General features: G+C 42.5%; 1 protein-coding gene across 1 annotated transcript in view; it reads right to left on the bottom strand.

Annotated features, from left to right (window-relative positions):
• vwc2 (von Willebrand factor C domain containing 2) overlaps positions 1–13,370 on the bottom strand; it is a 234,895-nt gene that overhangs the window by 179,358 nt on the left and 42,167 nt on the right. Inside the window, exon 2 of the mRNA XM_070880214.1 lies at positions 567–696. Coding sequence (XP_070736315.1) covers positions 567–696 — 130 coding nt within the window. The remainder of the gene's footprint in view (positions 1–566; positions 697–13,370) is intronic.

Genomic DNA, 13,370 nt, shown 5'->3' with positions numbered 1-13,370 from the left:
TCTGAAAACAGATTTTAACATTCTCGAGAGATTTGTTTTTTCTTCAAATCACAAAATCAGTTGTGTGTAGGTTTAACCTTGTTCTGCTGCATTTGCATTTTGCTTCTTGCAATAAGTTCAACTAGTAATTTAGCCTGAAATATATGGTCTGACAGCCTGATGTTTTTCTGCCTAGCGAAGAGGACACATACATGGTAGGTAGCTCATGTGAAACCTGTATGTAAAATAACTCGGTAATAGGGTCATTGTTAATCCTGTGGCATGCTAAGCCATTCACTTCGTGCATGCCATTATAAATCTTGGATCATGGGAGATGAGGTATTCCTAAAAAGGCTATCTTTTGATGTAAGTGTGAAGAAAGTGTTGAGAGAGAGCCTGAATCATCATAATTGAGTAATATTACCACATGATGTCAAAATATGTACTATAAGATATAATAATCAATCATCGTCAAATAAATTCCTCATTTACAATTAGTTTATATACAATATTTGATGTTTGAATTGCCAGTCATGCACAATTTAGAATAAATGAAAATAGTGCAGTTATTTTTGGAAAGCACATACCATCTTTGCAGATAGGGCAGCACTGCTCTGGTTCGTATACTGGATCCACACATTCAATCTGAGCACATTCTGCTACGGAACAGTGCACTTCCCCATTGGGCTCACAGCGGCATTTCTCGCAGGGAGAAACCTAAAACGGAAACAGCATTTGAACAGTGACAGGAACAGGCTCACTTTATAGGAGTTACAGTACTGGACATAAAGAACACTTTATAAAGATCCATGGGGTGGGATTTATATCCCACAAGTGAGTCGACTGACCTTAAAGCTTCCTAATGTTATAGCTCTGCATTGTGCATTCTGTTTGTATCACACACTAAATTTGAATTACAAAGAATTAGATAAAGAGCTAAAAACAAGGTAGGTTTAATATTATACAATATTCTTTTCCAGGTTGGTTGCACTGTAGCTGGAGGCAGGGAGAGTACTAATTACATTCTCTGATGTATTTAGAATGTTAAGAATCTGAACATAATTTTTTTTTAAAAGAGTTTTCAAAGGAAAATAGTTCTCAATCAGAATGTGATAATACCCATCTGCAACATATGAAAAATATTTCATGGAAATATCTTATGATTGAAGCAACAAGTTGAGGTTGCTTCGAACTCACATTGTCCAGGTGGAGAGAGTTAGGGAAGCAAGTGAGAATGTGAGCACGGTTGGGTGACTATTCAAACGCAACATTCTGGATCTGTCTCAAATTGCCAGGATGGTCTCATATTTGTTGGATTTTTTTCAGTATCAAGGTGCATGAACCAAAATCTTAAAAAAAAAGACGTGCCTACACAATTCCTTGGAGGTGCAGGTAGTCTATATCGATAAACTGTGGAAAATGTAAGTTTGGAATAACTCCAGTAAAGAGAACTATGACCAAAATAATATTGCACTATAAGTATTACATAGTTGGTAACATTAACTTTCAAGACAGTGTTGCTCTTCATAGTTAATTATAAGTAAAAAAACTCCAAAAAACCATAATAAAGATGATAGTGAATAAAGTCAAGATACAGGATAAGCTGGACTTGGAGATTACAATTTTGATCAAATGGGCTACTAGTTTAGTAGCATATGTACGTAGTAGTTTAGTAATGTATGCACCATTCAAAGCAGGATGATATGGAGCTACCAAAGTGTGTTTGATACCGTTGTGTCTGGCAAAATCACTCACAATGCAATGTCAAAAAGTGGAAGTTTGTTTGATTTCCTAGCGCTGACATGCCTGATCTTGATCTTGTTCTGTCACACGTACAAAACATAATCACCAAAGTTGTCAAAGATGTTTACCCTTGAGAACTCAATATCCCACTGAAAATATGACAGTTATTCTACCACCATTTTTTCAAACTGTAATTTTAAAACATTTAGACAAAATTAGCCAAATAAAATTAAATCCATAAAGTACAAGAGAGCTCTGCAAATAAACTCAACCTCCTTAATTTTGTGAGATTTTATGTACAGAGATATTGATGTGTACAAATTACAAAAACAACTTGCAGATAATTAGCTACAGTAGAACCTAAAAAGAAAGCATCTCCCAAAGTGTACCATTAATGTTGTGCAGAAACCAGAGAAAGAGAATTAGTAATAACATATTTCAGCATATCTCAATCAAAGCAATATCCATCTGGTTCAAGAGACAAATTTGGGGGTGAAATTGCCCCGTGACCCGATTGGGGGCAGTAATTTTCCGGGGCTTTTATTGCCTGGCCCGGAAATCTAGCCCCCGACACGGAATTGGAGCGTGCCCCCCAGAAACGAGGCGGAGCACCGTCTCCGCTGCTCCACCTCGTTGGAGGGACACTCCCAGAGCGACAGCGTGGCGCTGAGTCCAGTGGCATGCTAAAGAAGCCATGCTGTGCCGACCATCCATGTAGTTCTAATGCGCTGCAACACCCCTCCACTTCAGTTAATGGGAGGGCCTCTGCAGGCCCTTTGGTGACTGCCACTGGGCAACTAGGGATGCTATCGACTGGGCCAGTGGCCTTGCACCCAAGGCGACAGGGCAAGGAGGTGGCAGTTAGCATTGCTGTCAGAGAAAATCTAGTCCAAAAATGTTTATTTCTTTTTGCTATTCATGTTGCCACTTCATGTAGTTTGTTGATTTTCTTATCATTTGTGTTGCTTGTTACCTTCTTCTAATTTTTCCATCTTTATAGTTGTGCTTTTCTGTTTTTTTTCTCTTAGTAGCTGTACTTTTCCAATTTTCTTTCCCTCCATTATTATTAAATCGCTTTATCGTTTTCCACAATGATCCCAGTCGCCTTAGATCACAAGTCATGAAAGAGAGAAACCTATTCCAGCAATGCCACCAAGAGGTGACTATTATTAATTTCATCCCCTTCCTACCATCGGGAGGCACCGAACCTCCACACAGTACTGCCACAACACCCAAGATAGAAAGTTTAATGGGTCTTAGATGGGGAGGAGTGAACATAAGTCCCATCACTCTAAAGGGCAGAGTGATTGGGCATCACTTTGCTGCACCCTATCCTAAATGTCTTTCTTTTAATGCGTATAGACTTAAAATGATTTTTAAAAATACTTTTGTATTTTTCTTCCCTCTAAATTATCCCGATTTCACTCCGTCTGTGATTCCATGACAGGAGATGCCCTGGGCACAGACTCTAATCGTTGCATTGTAGTAGGTGCCAGAAACTATCAGGAACTGCCAAGCTATTGCTCCTCCCTTGGATCTCCCCACACCTACAGCAGGACTCCACAGCCTCTACTTAGTGCCTTCCTGATTTACATGGCTCAGTCCAGGACTGTCCAGCACTTAACCCCACAGCCAACCCTACGCAATGGTTCCAAATACTAATGTTCAAAGCTGTTCTTTGGCCTGAAAGCTTTACATTCCTTGGCTTTGTTTTATTTCATTTCATTTACAAGGAATCGTATCTTCTCTTGGGAGAACTTAATTTCCTCAGCAATTTTTGTTGAGTGCTAGTTCTGTCATTTATGGGCAATCTACTGGGAATAACATGTGCCAGAATATTTCCTCACAGCTGCTGCCGCACTGCCGGCATAACTTTACCAGAAGTGCAATGGAAATCATATTTACCTCTGATAAAGTTACAACAGTAGAGCAAGAGAAGTTCTGAGGGAATACTCAGCCATAGTTTTGGACATTAACATATCATTAGCACGACTGGGGGAAGGTTGTTGCACTGGAGGAGGTTATGTGGATGGGACCGAACAAGGCTATAGAGGGATTTATGTATGAGGAAGAGAATCTTAAATTTGAGACGTTTGGGGCCAATGTAGCTCAATAAGAACAGAAGTGATGGGTGATGGGGACTTGGAGCAAGATATGAGCAGCAGAGCTTTCAATGAGCTGAAGTTCACGGAGGATGGGAGGCCAGCCAAGAGAATATTGGAATAGCAGAGTCTGGAGGTAACAAAAGCATAGATGAGATTTTCAGAAGAAGAGCTGAGATAGAGATGACCAAACATGAGGAATGCAAATACTGAGGGAGGGAGAATATCTCAGGGAGAAACTTGGGGTGTTAGCGAATGAGAATTTTAAAGGAGAAGCAGGATGGGTGGAACACATTGAGGTGCTTTAGGAAGTCAGTGCCAGAGGAGTAGAGAGAGAGGCCAAAGTGTGACTTGGTGAAAACGACCAAACTATTTTGATAGTTGGATGGTTCAGGTGATGGCAAGCACAGCAAAGCAGGGAGGCTTCAGTGAGGGGCAAGGTGTCATCAGCTGAGCCAAGTTTCTATCAAAGCAAGAAAGTCAATGTAATCATCCATAATAAGCTTATGTGTGACAAGTACCTTGTTTGTGAGTGAGCAAAAATTCTAGAGGAATATTTGAACAGAAGCAGTGATTGTTGATCCACTCGCATAGTCCAAGGTGGCAGTGGTTGAGCGAGATGTGGGATGAGAAGGAGTTTGGCAAGATTGGCTCCAGCAGGGCATGCTACAACAACAACTTGTATTAATCTAGCGTCTTTAACATAGTAAAACATCCCAAGGCGCTTCACAGGAGTATAATAAGACCAAAAAGTTGACACCGAGCCACAAAAGAAGAAATTAGAGCAGGTGATCAAAAGCTTGGTCAGAGATGGATTTTTAAGGAGCGTCTTAAAGGAGGAGAGAAGCAATGAGGCAGAGAGGTTTAGGGAGGGAGTTCCAGAGCTTAGGGCCTAGGTATCAGAAGGCACGGCCACCAATGGTTCAGCAATTATAATCAAGGATGCTCAAGAGGCTGGAATTTGAAGAGCGCAAATGAAAGTAATGGACTTGGGCCCAAAGTGGCAGCCAAAATGTGCACGTGAATGGAATAAAGGCAATTTGGATTACAACGACACAGCAGAGATTAGGCATGTCATGTGATGATCGACAACAGGGAGGAGACAATAAGCAACAGATCTAAGTTTAAAGTCCCTGAGGCGGCATGAATTAGATTTGTGGACAGCATAGAGTCAGTTTGGAGCTTCCACGAAACAATGTCCAGATTCAAAGTCAGTTGTGGAGTGGGCGGGGGGGTGGATCCAGAAGCCATTCAAGGTGTAGAGCCCCGGAATTAAATAAGGAAATAAGAAAATGGATAATGGGACTAAGGTGATTAGTTGCATGCTCAATAGTAAACAGATTGACCATCTGGAAGTTTTGTAAGAACTTCCTCATTTCTGGAGGCCTTGTTCACAATAACATCTGTCATGCCATAATGAATCATCTAGGGCAGTGTGGGTGACTAGAGGCCTATAAAGATCTTGAGCTTCTCTTCACAATTTGTGGAGTCAGAATCGAAAGGATTGAGGTTACATCTGTACCCCAGACGGGAACTGGGGTAGTATTGTTTATTTCTCTGCACGTCTACTGCTTAGAGACATTGCATGTGTCAAAGTCTTGGCCGAACACAATAAAAGGATTAAGTTGCAAACCATACTTGGTGTCAAATTTGAATTATCTTACACCCCAGCAAGCTAAACCCATTTCCTTATTTAGGAATAATAATTTCCCAAGAGACATCGTGGCCATGGGTGCTAATGTTCTTTTCTCTATCCATAAATACAAATGAAGAGGTGATTTTTTTTATTACCTTATTGCATGCATCATGCACACTTCCATATTGAACAATAGATTTCAATCCCATCATGTATTGTGATTATATAGCTGCCAATACTAATTTGAATTAAGTTTGAATTTCATTCTGCAGTAACTTAATTAAATACATTATTTTCCTTTAGATGGTGTAATAGATTATATCATGCCTGCTTAGGTTTCATAAATAATTGTGTTGAAAGAAATTATTGATTAAACTTGTGCAACATTTAGAACAGGTTGTTTTATTTAGTTGTATATTACCTGAAAATATTACATCTATTTTGATGAAATATGGGTTATGTAATTAATGACTCATCTCCTTGATGCATGTTCTCAAGTTCCCACTTTCAGAACCTATGATCTCAGTGGCTACAACATCATAGAAAGGGAGGTACTTGGAGGTAGTGAGGTTGGGTCAATGCAATGGAGGTCTGCTCCAGCTTTAGTTTCAGTTTTCCTTTTGTTACACTCATTCTTAAGCCTGAGGACTCCATTGAACTATACCTTGAGTGGATACAGTTCTGTAGATGTTAGAAGCTCACTGGCTCTTTGGTGAAGTGACCATTCATTATGTGTGCCCTGGAAAACGAGTGTCACATGGCTATTTTCTCATGGGGCACATTACAGTTTAGGCCTATCCTGTCCTCATCTGATGTCCAAACTTACACTTTCCTGCATAGGGCATTGGAGGATAGAGATCAGGAGCAGCAATTGAGTTGATTATTTTTCACTACTCAAACCTAGAAGCATTGAGGTCAATTGAACAATCCTAAATATTGCCCTAGCAGCGATTACCTAACTGAGCACTCTAATGCTAAAATTCAGCAGAGGAGGACAAAGGGTTTAATTAAGAGGGGGAAAATAAAGTATGAGAGGAAGCTTGCTGGGAACATAAAAACTGAATGCAAAAGCTTCTATAGATATGTGAAGAGAAAAAGATTAGTGAAGACAAAGGTAGGTCCCTTGCAATCAGAATCAGGTGAATTTATAATGAGGAACAAAGAAATGGCAGACAAATTGAACAAATACTTTGGTTGTGTCTTCACGAAGGAAGACACAAATAACCTTCCGGAAATACTAGGGGACCGAGGGTCTAGCGAGAAGGAGGAACTGAAGGAAATCCTTATTAAGTCAGGAAATTGTGTTAGGAAAATTGACGGGATTGAAGGCCGATAAATAACCAAGGCCTCAGTCTGCATCCCAGAGTACCCAGGAAGTGGCCCTAGAAATGATTGGTGATCATTTTCCAACAGGCTATCGACTCTGGATCAGTTTCTATGGACTGGAGGATAAAGTGGGTAACACCACTTTTTAAAAAAGGAGGGAGAGAAAATGGGGAATTATAGACCGGTTAGCCTGACATCGGGAGTGGGAAAAATGTTGGAATCAATTATTAAAGATGAAATAGCAGCGCATGTGGAAAGCAGTGACAGGATCGGTTCAAGTCAGCATGGATTTATGAAAGGGAAATCATGCTTGACAAATCTTCTAGGATTTTTGAGGATGTAACTAGTAGAGTGGACAAGGGAGAACCAGTAGATGTGGTATATTTGGACTTTCAAAAGACATTTGACAAGGTCCCACACAAGAGATTGCTGTGCAAAATTAAAGCACATGGTATTGGGGGTAATGTATTGACATGGATAGAGGAAGCAGAGAGTTGGAATAAACGGGTCCTTTTCAGAATGGCAGGCAGTGACTAGTTGGTGCTGCAGGGCTCAGTGCTGGGACCCCAGCTATTTACAATATGCATCAATGATTTAGATGAAGGAATTGAGTGTAATATCTCCAGGTTTGCAGATGACACTAAGCTGGGTGGCGGTGTGAGCTGTGAGGGGAATGCTAAGAGGCTGCAGGGTGACTTGGACGGGCTAAGTGAGTGGAAAAATGCGTGGCAGATGCAGTATAATGTGGATAAATGTGAGGTTATCCACTTTGGTGGCAAAAACACGAAGGCAGAATATTATCTGAATGGTGACAGATTAGGAGAAGGGGAAGTGCAGCGAGACCTGGGTACCATGATACATCAGTCATTGAAATTGGCATGCAGGTAAAGCAGGCGGTGAAGGTGGCAAATGGCATGTTGGCCTTCATAGCTAGGGGATTTGAGTATAGGAGCAGAGAGGTCTTACTGCAGTTGTACAGGGCCTCACCTGGAATATTGTGTTCAGTTTTGGTCTCCTAATCTGAGGAAGGACGTGTTTGCTATTGAGGGAGTGCAGCGAAGGTTCACCAGACTGATTCCCGGGATGGCAGGACTGACATATGAGGAGAGACTGGATCGACTGGGCCTGTATTCACTGGAGTTTAGAAGGATGAGAGGGGATCTCATAGAAACATATAAAATTCTGACGGGATTGGACAGGTTAGATGCAGGAAGAATGTTCCCGATGTTGGGGAAGTCCAGAACCAGGGGTCACAGTCTAAGGATAAGGATAAGCCATTTAGGACTGAGATGAGGAGAAACTTCTTCACTCAAGAGAGTTGTTAACCTGTGGAATTCTCTACCGCAGAGAGTTGTTGATGCCCGTTCGTTAGATATATTCAAGAGGGAGTTAGATATGGCCCTTATGGCTAAAGGGATCAAGGGGTATGGAGAGAAAGCAGGAAAGGGGTACTGAGGTGAATGGTCAACCATGATCTTATTGAATGGTGGTGCAGGCTCGAAGAGCCGAATGGCCTACTCCTCCACCTATTTTCTATATTTATATGTTTTTATGTAATAACAACATCTCACTCTTTCGCTATCAAAAGTGTACCATGAATGAATTAAGGTACAATCCATTTTCAGTACTGTAATCATTTCTGTATCACCAGAAGTATCATCATCATAGGCTGTCCCTCGAAATGGAGGCAGACTTGCTTCCACTCTAAAAGTGAGTTCTCAGGTGACTGTACAGTCCAATGCGGGAATTACAGTCTCTAACAGGTGGGACTGATAATGGTTGAAGGAAAGTGTGGGTAAGGAGTCTGGTTTGCCGCACGCTCCTTCCACTGTCTGCGCTTGATTTCTGTATGCTCGCGGCGACGAGACTTCAGGTGCTCAGCACCCTCCCGGATGCTCTTCCTCCACTTTGTGCGGTCTTGGGCCAGGGATTCCCAGGTGCCGGTGGAGATGTTGCACTTTATCAAGGAGGCTTTGAGGATGTCCTTGAAACGTTTCCTCTGCCCACCTGCTTGCTTAAGAGTCTTGTGTCGGGCATGCGGACGATGTGGCCCACCCGATGGAGCTGGTCGAGCATGGTCAGTGCTTCGATGCTAGGGATGTTGGCCTGAGCGAGAACACTGACGTTGGTGTGTCTATCCTCCCAGTGAATTTGCAGGATCTTGAGGAGGCAGCGCTGGTGGTACATCTCCAGGGCTTTCAGGTGTCTATTGTATATAGTCCACATCTCTGAGCCATATAGGAGGGCAGGTATCACTACTGCCCTGTAGACCATAAACTTGGTGCCAGATTTGAGGTCCTGGTCTTCAAACACTTTCTTCCACAGGCGACTGAAGGCTGCGCTGGCACATTGGACCTTGTCATCGATATTTGCCCTTGCTGATAATAGGCTCCCAAGATGTGGAAAATGGTCCATGTTGCCTTGGATTTTGATAACCTGGGCGGGGGCGGCGGCAGGGGCAGTGCTGTGTGGCAGGGTCAGGTTGGTGGTGGACCTTTGTCTTACAGATGTTTAGTGTAAGGCCCTTGCTTTCGTACGCCTCGGTGAAGATGCTGACAATGGCTTGGAGTTTGGCCTCTGAATGTGCGCAGACGCAAGTGTCATCCGCATACTGTAGGTCGATGACACACAGTAAATGTAACGGTAAATGACAAGTGAATGCTGTAAAATGTATTCTGTTTGACACTATTTTTAAAAGGTCACAAAATATATCTAGATTTGCCTAGTTATTGATTGTGTGATGTAGTACTCCTCAACAAAAGAAAGAGTTAGTGACACATTGTAACAATAACCAAGTTGTACCTTTTACAATCTGAGGGAAAAAAGCTGCTACAAAATGACAGTGGAACCAAACAATTTTTTTACACTATTGGATTTAAATCTGTATGTGCAGCAAACTTCATTGTGGTTTCAGTCAGACATTTGCTTTCAGTGAATTTCACAATTAGAAAGAAAAAAAATAAACTTTAGCATCTGGTACTGTGAGATTAAAAAGCAAAGGGGCCAAAATTCAGGGTCCGGATATCGGCAGTTAGCGCGGTTTTGAGGCGGCCATGCGGCGGAATCGAGTGGCCACAGTGCAGTCCATTGGACGCCACGATACAAATTCACCTTGGTGCTGCCGACTGCCCCAAGCGCATCATCAAAGCCGCTCTCCCGCATCTGCATCCCACCCTGTGCTAAATTTACCTCAAAAACTCCACGAACTGCCGCGCGGTGACCCCGGCAGCTTTTTCTGTCGGTGCACCTTGTTTTGTGTGTGAGAGCCATGGCAGTGCGGCGGCCCTTCAAGGGGCCATGGTTCTTTTTGCTGGCCGACTTCCCGATCGGCTGAACAATTATGGCCCCAGGTGCGAGGCCGCTGGCCTGGCCAAAACCCTCCCTGGTGGCCCAGTGGCCAAATCTAGAAAATCGCTGCTTCTCTCCCCTTTAAATGAGGGGCGAGACGTGGTGACGCACACGTGCACTGACATCACCACCGCTCCACCACTGAGTGATAGCAGTGGAGACTCCACCCCTCACCAGCATATACCGCCTCACTTCTGCCCCACTATGACCGACTTCCAATCCGCTCAAAAAAAAATTGCCAAAGAGGTGAAGATGGATCAAGAGTCCGCCTTGTCAGACCAGATGATAAAAACATCTAAAAAAAGGTAGGTGCGCCAGCTTTCTCGTGGGCCTGAATGTCGGCCCCTAAGTCGACAAATAAAGGGCTAGAAATTCCACAAAATCTGCCACCGTCGGGCTGCCGCCCCCAAAAAACGCTAAGCTTATTAAATTAACGGCGGCAAAAAATTGGTGAGAAGGAAAGAATTCTGCCCGGTGGGAAAAATGGGTCCTACACGCGGATTCTTGGCGGTAAACGCGATCCTGGGCAAATTGGGCGGTACTTACTCAAAATTTAGTCAGAGGCTGCGGGTTGGGCCTAGGGAGGGGGAAAAAAAAACACAAAAAATCTTTTTCCAAAAAATAAAAATCGGAAAACACTCTCAGGACCCTTTTCCACTTAATCGCTGTAAAAGAATTTGAAAAAAACTTTAACTTACCTTTTGTTGCAGGGCTTCATACCTACCGCTCAGCTCATGGGTGTTTTTTTTCTACTCACCTACGGGTCATCGCTGTGACTAAACTTGAACGGCAACAGTTTTTTCGGTGGGGCACGCCAGTGGTCTGCTCCCAAACGGTATTTCGAGACCGCCGGCAGAACTCTGAAGAAATTCCTGCTGGGTGGTTTTCCGCCGAAAACAAAGAATACCGTCAAGAAACCGGGCAGAAATGGTGCTGAAATTCTAGCTCAAAGAGTGTTTCATGCTGTCACCTTTACTTGGTCAACTGTCAACATAGCAACCATTAGCCTAATTCATTATCACCCCAAGGAGTTTGGGGGCTTTTTTTTTTACAATATTCTGAGGTCTGAAATTTGCCTGCACTTATCAACATTAGTTATTACGACGTCTCTGCTGCAGTGACATTTCAGGAATAAAGGCAATATTCTGAAGGGGTACCAAAAATCTAGGCCTTTAAATTATGTGTACTATGTGCTAACCCTTTCGAGGATTGCAATAGTGTTTTGTACTACCTATAACATGGAAAAAAAAAAGCAAATTCATATTTTCCAATTGCTCAGCAGTAAGCAGAGCTCTGTGGCTAGATCCCATTGTGTCTGTTAGGTATTTTGTAGGATATTATTTCAGAAAAGAATATGTGCTGAAAGTATGAAGTAAATGAAATGTTTTATTCAAAACAAAAGAGCTTTTTAAAAGTAGTGAAACAAGAATATACAACCAGCAATTCACAGTTTGGCTCCCTTGATACCCCAACATTGCTTATTGAAGTGAGAAGTGAGATTCCGTGATGTTAGGAAGAGGTTATGAGAGCGCATGAAGCATTCATCCTTTAACTGTCACCAATAACTACAATCATTTCATATGATCCCATATTTCTGTGTAATGTTAGTAGATGCTAGCAGAATCTATTATGCTGTAATCTGCTTTACTAATTTGTTTTACCTACCAGCAAGTTATATTAGAATGTGCTGATACATTTTTTTAATTAATTGACTATTCATACAAAGGATCAATGATACATTCTCTGCAATAGACAAATTAAATATTGAGCATTAAAGATTCTTCTGATATCGTTAAATGGTTTAAACATTCAAATGTTAAAGCTCTTTTGTTTTTAATAAAACATTTCATTTACTTTATACTTTCAGCACATATTCTTTTCTGAAATAATATCCTACAAAATACCTAACAGACACAATGGGATCTAGCCACAGAACTCTGCTTACTGCTGAGCAATTGGAAAATATGAATTTGCTTTTTTTCCCCCATGTTGTAGGTAGTACAAAACACTATTGCAATCCTCGAAAGGGTTAGCACATAGTACACATAATTTCATTTTTTAGATTTAAAGGCCTAGATTTTTGGTACCCCCAAAAATAGGTGCGGGGATTGCGATGCAACAGCAACCCGCAACCATTTGTGGGACTGTAGGCAGCACATAAAATTCCTGCAGCCTCCGACTTTGCATGATTGTAGCATTCAGCAGAGTGCCGAATGTGCTGCTGAGTGGCTGAAAGGGGTTGAAGTTCGTGCGAGGCTAACTCCAGTTAAAGCTAGCCTGCACCTCTTAAAGGGGAGGTGCATTCTGCCTGCAACAGAAGCTGGAAGTGCTTGTGGAGGCTACTGTCCTATACAAGTCTGAGTAATGGCTCAACAGGCCTGAGAAAGGACTACAAGGTTCTTGGATGCAGCACTGGAGGCATTGGTCCAGGAGGTCAACACCAGGAGAGGTGTTCTCATCCCACAGTGGGCCAGGAGGCCCTCCACAAAACAGACAAGACACGGGAGCAGATAGCCAATGTGGTCAATGCAAGCAGTATAGCCATGAGGATCTGGACTCAGTGCAGGAAGAAGCTTAATGACCTCACTTGAGTGGTCAAGGTCAGTGAATTCATCTTCAAATGCCATATCCCACCATCTGCAACACTAGCCTCACACACTGCTTAATGCACTGCACCCCTGTCACTCACCAACCAAAAATCTCTACCAAACACGACTCAAACCTCGAATTCATAGCTTCACCTCACCCGAAAACACTTACCACTGCTGCAAGCCTCACACCCACATCTCACAGGTTGAACACAGTATCAGCTATTCAACCATGACATGCATATTACCCAAACTCATTGCACTTCACTCACGGACCAACTTCCCTTTCAATTACAGGAAAAGATGGAATATAACGGACGTTAAGCTGCAGGGGACAGGCTTGCCTGCATCACCTTACCCTCATGGATGAGATGGTGTGGGCCATTTCTTCCAAGATTTGAGAGAGCTATTTGAGGGGTCTAGACAGAGTAGATAGAGAGAAACTGTTCCCATTGGCGCAAAGGTCAAGAACCAGAGAACATAGATTTAAGGCGATTGGCAGAAGAACCAATGGTGAAATAAGTTTTAAAAAATTTTACGCACTGAATGGTTAGGATCTGGAATGCACTACCTGGAAGGGTGGTGGAGGCAGACTCAATCGTGGCTTTCAAAAGGGAATTGGATAACTATCTGACGGAAAAAGAATTG

Source organism: Pristiophorus japonicus, chromosome 5, assembly GCF_044704955.1.
Source record: "Pristiophorus japonicus isolate sPriJap1 chromosome 5, sPriJap1.hap1, whole genome shotgun sequence".
In the NCBI taxonomy this organism is placed as follows: domain Eukaryota; kingdom Metazoa; phylum Chordata; class Chondrichthyes; family Pristiophoridae; genus Pristiophorus; species Pristiophorus japonicus.
Note: the sequence above shows the minus strand (reverse complement) of the source record. Positions and strands in the feature narration are given on the sequence as shown.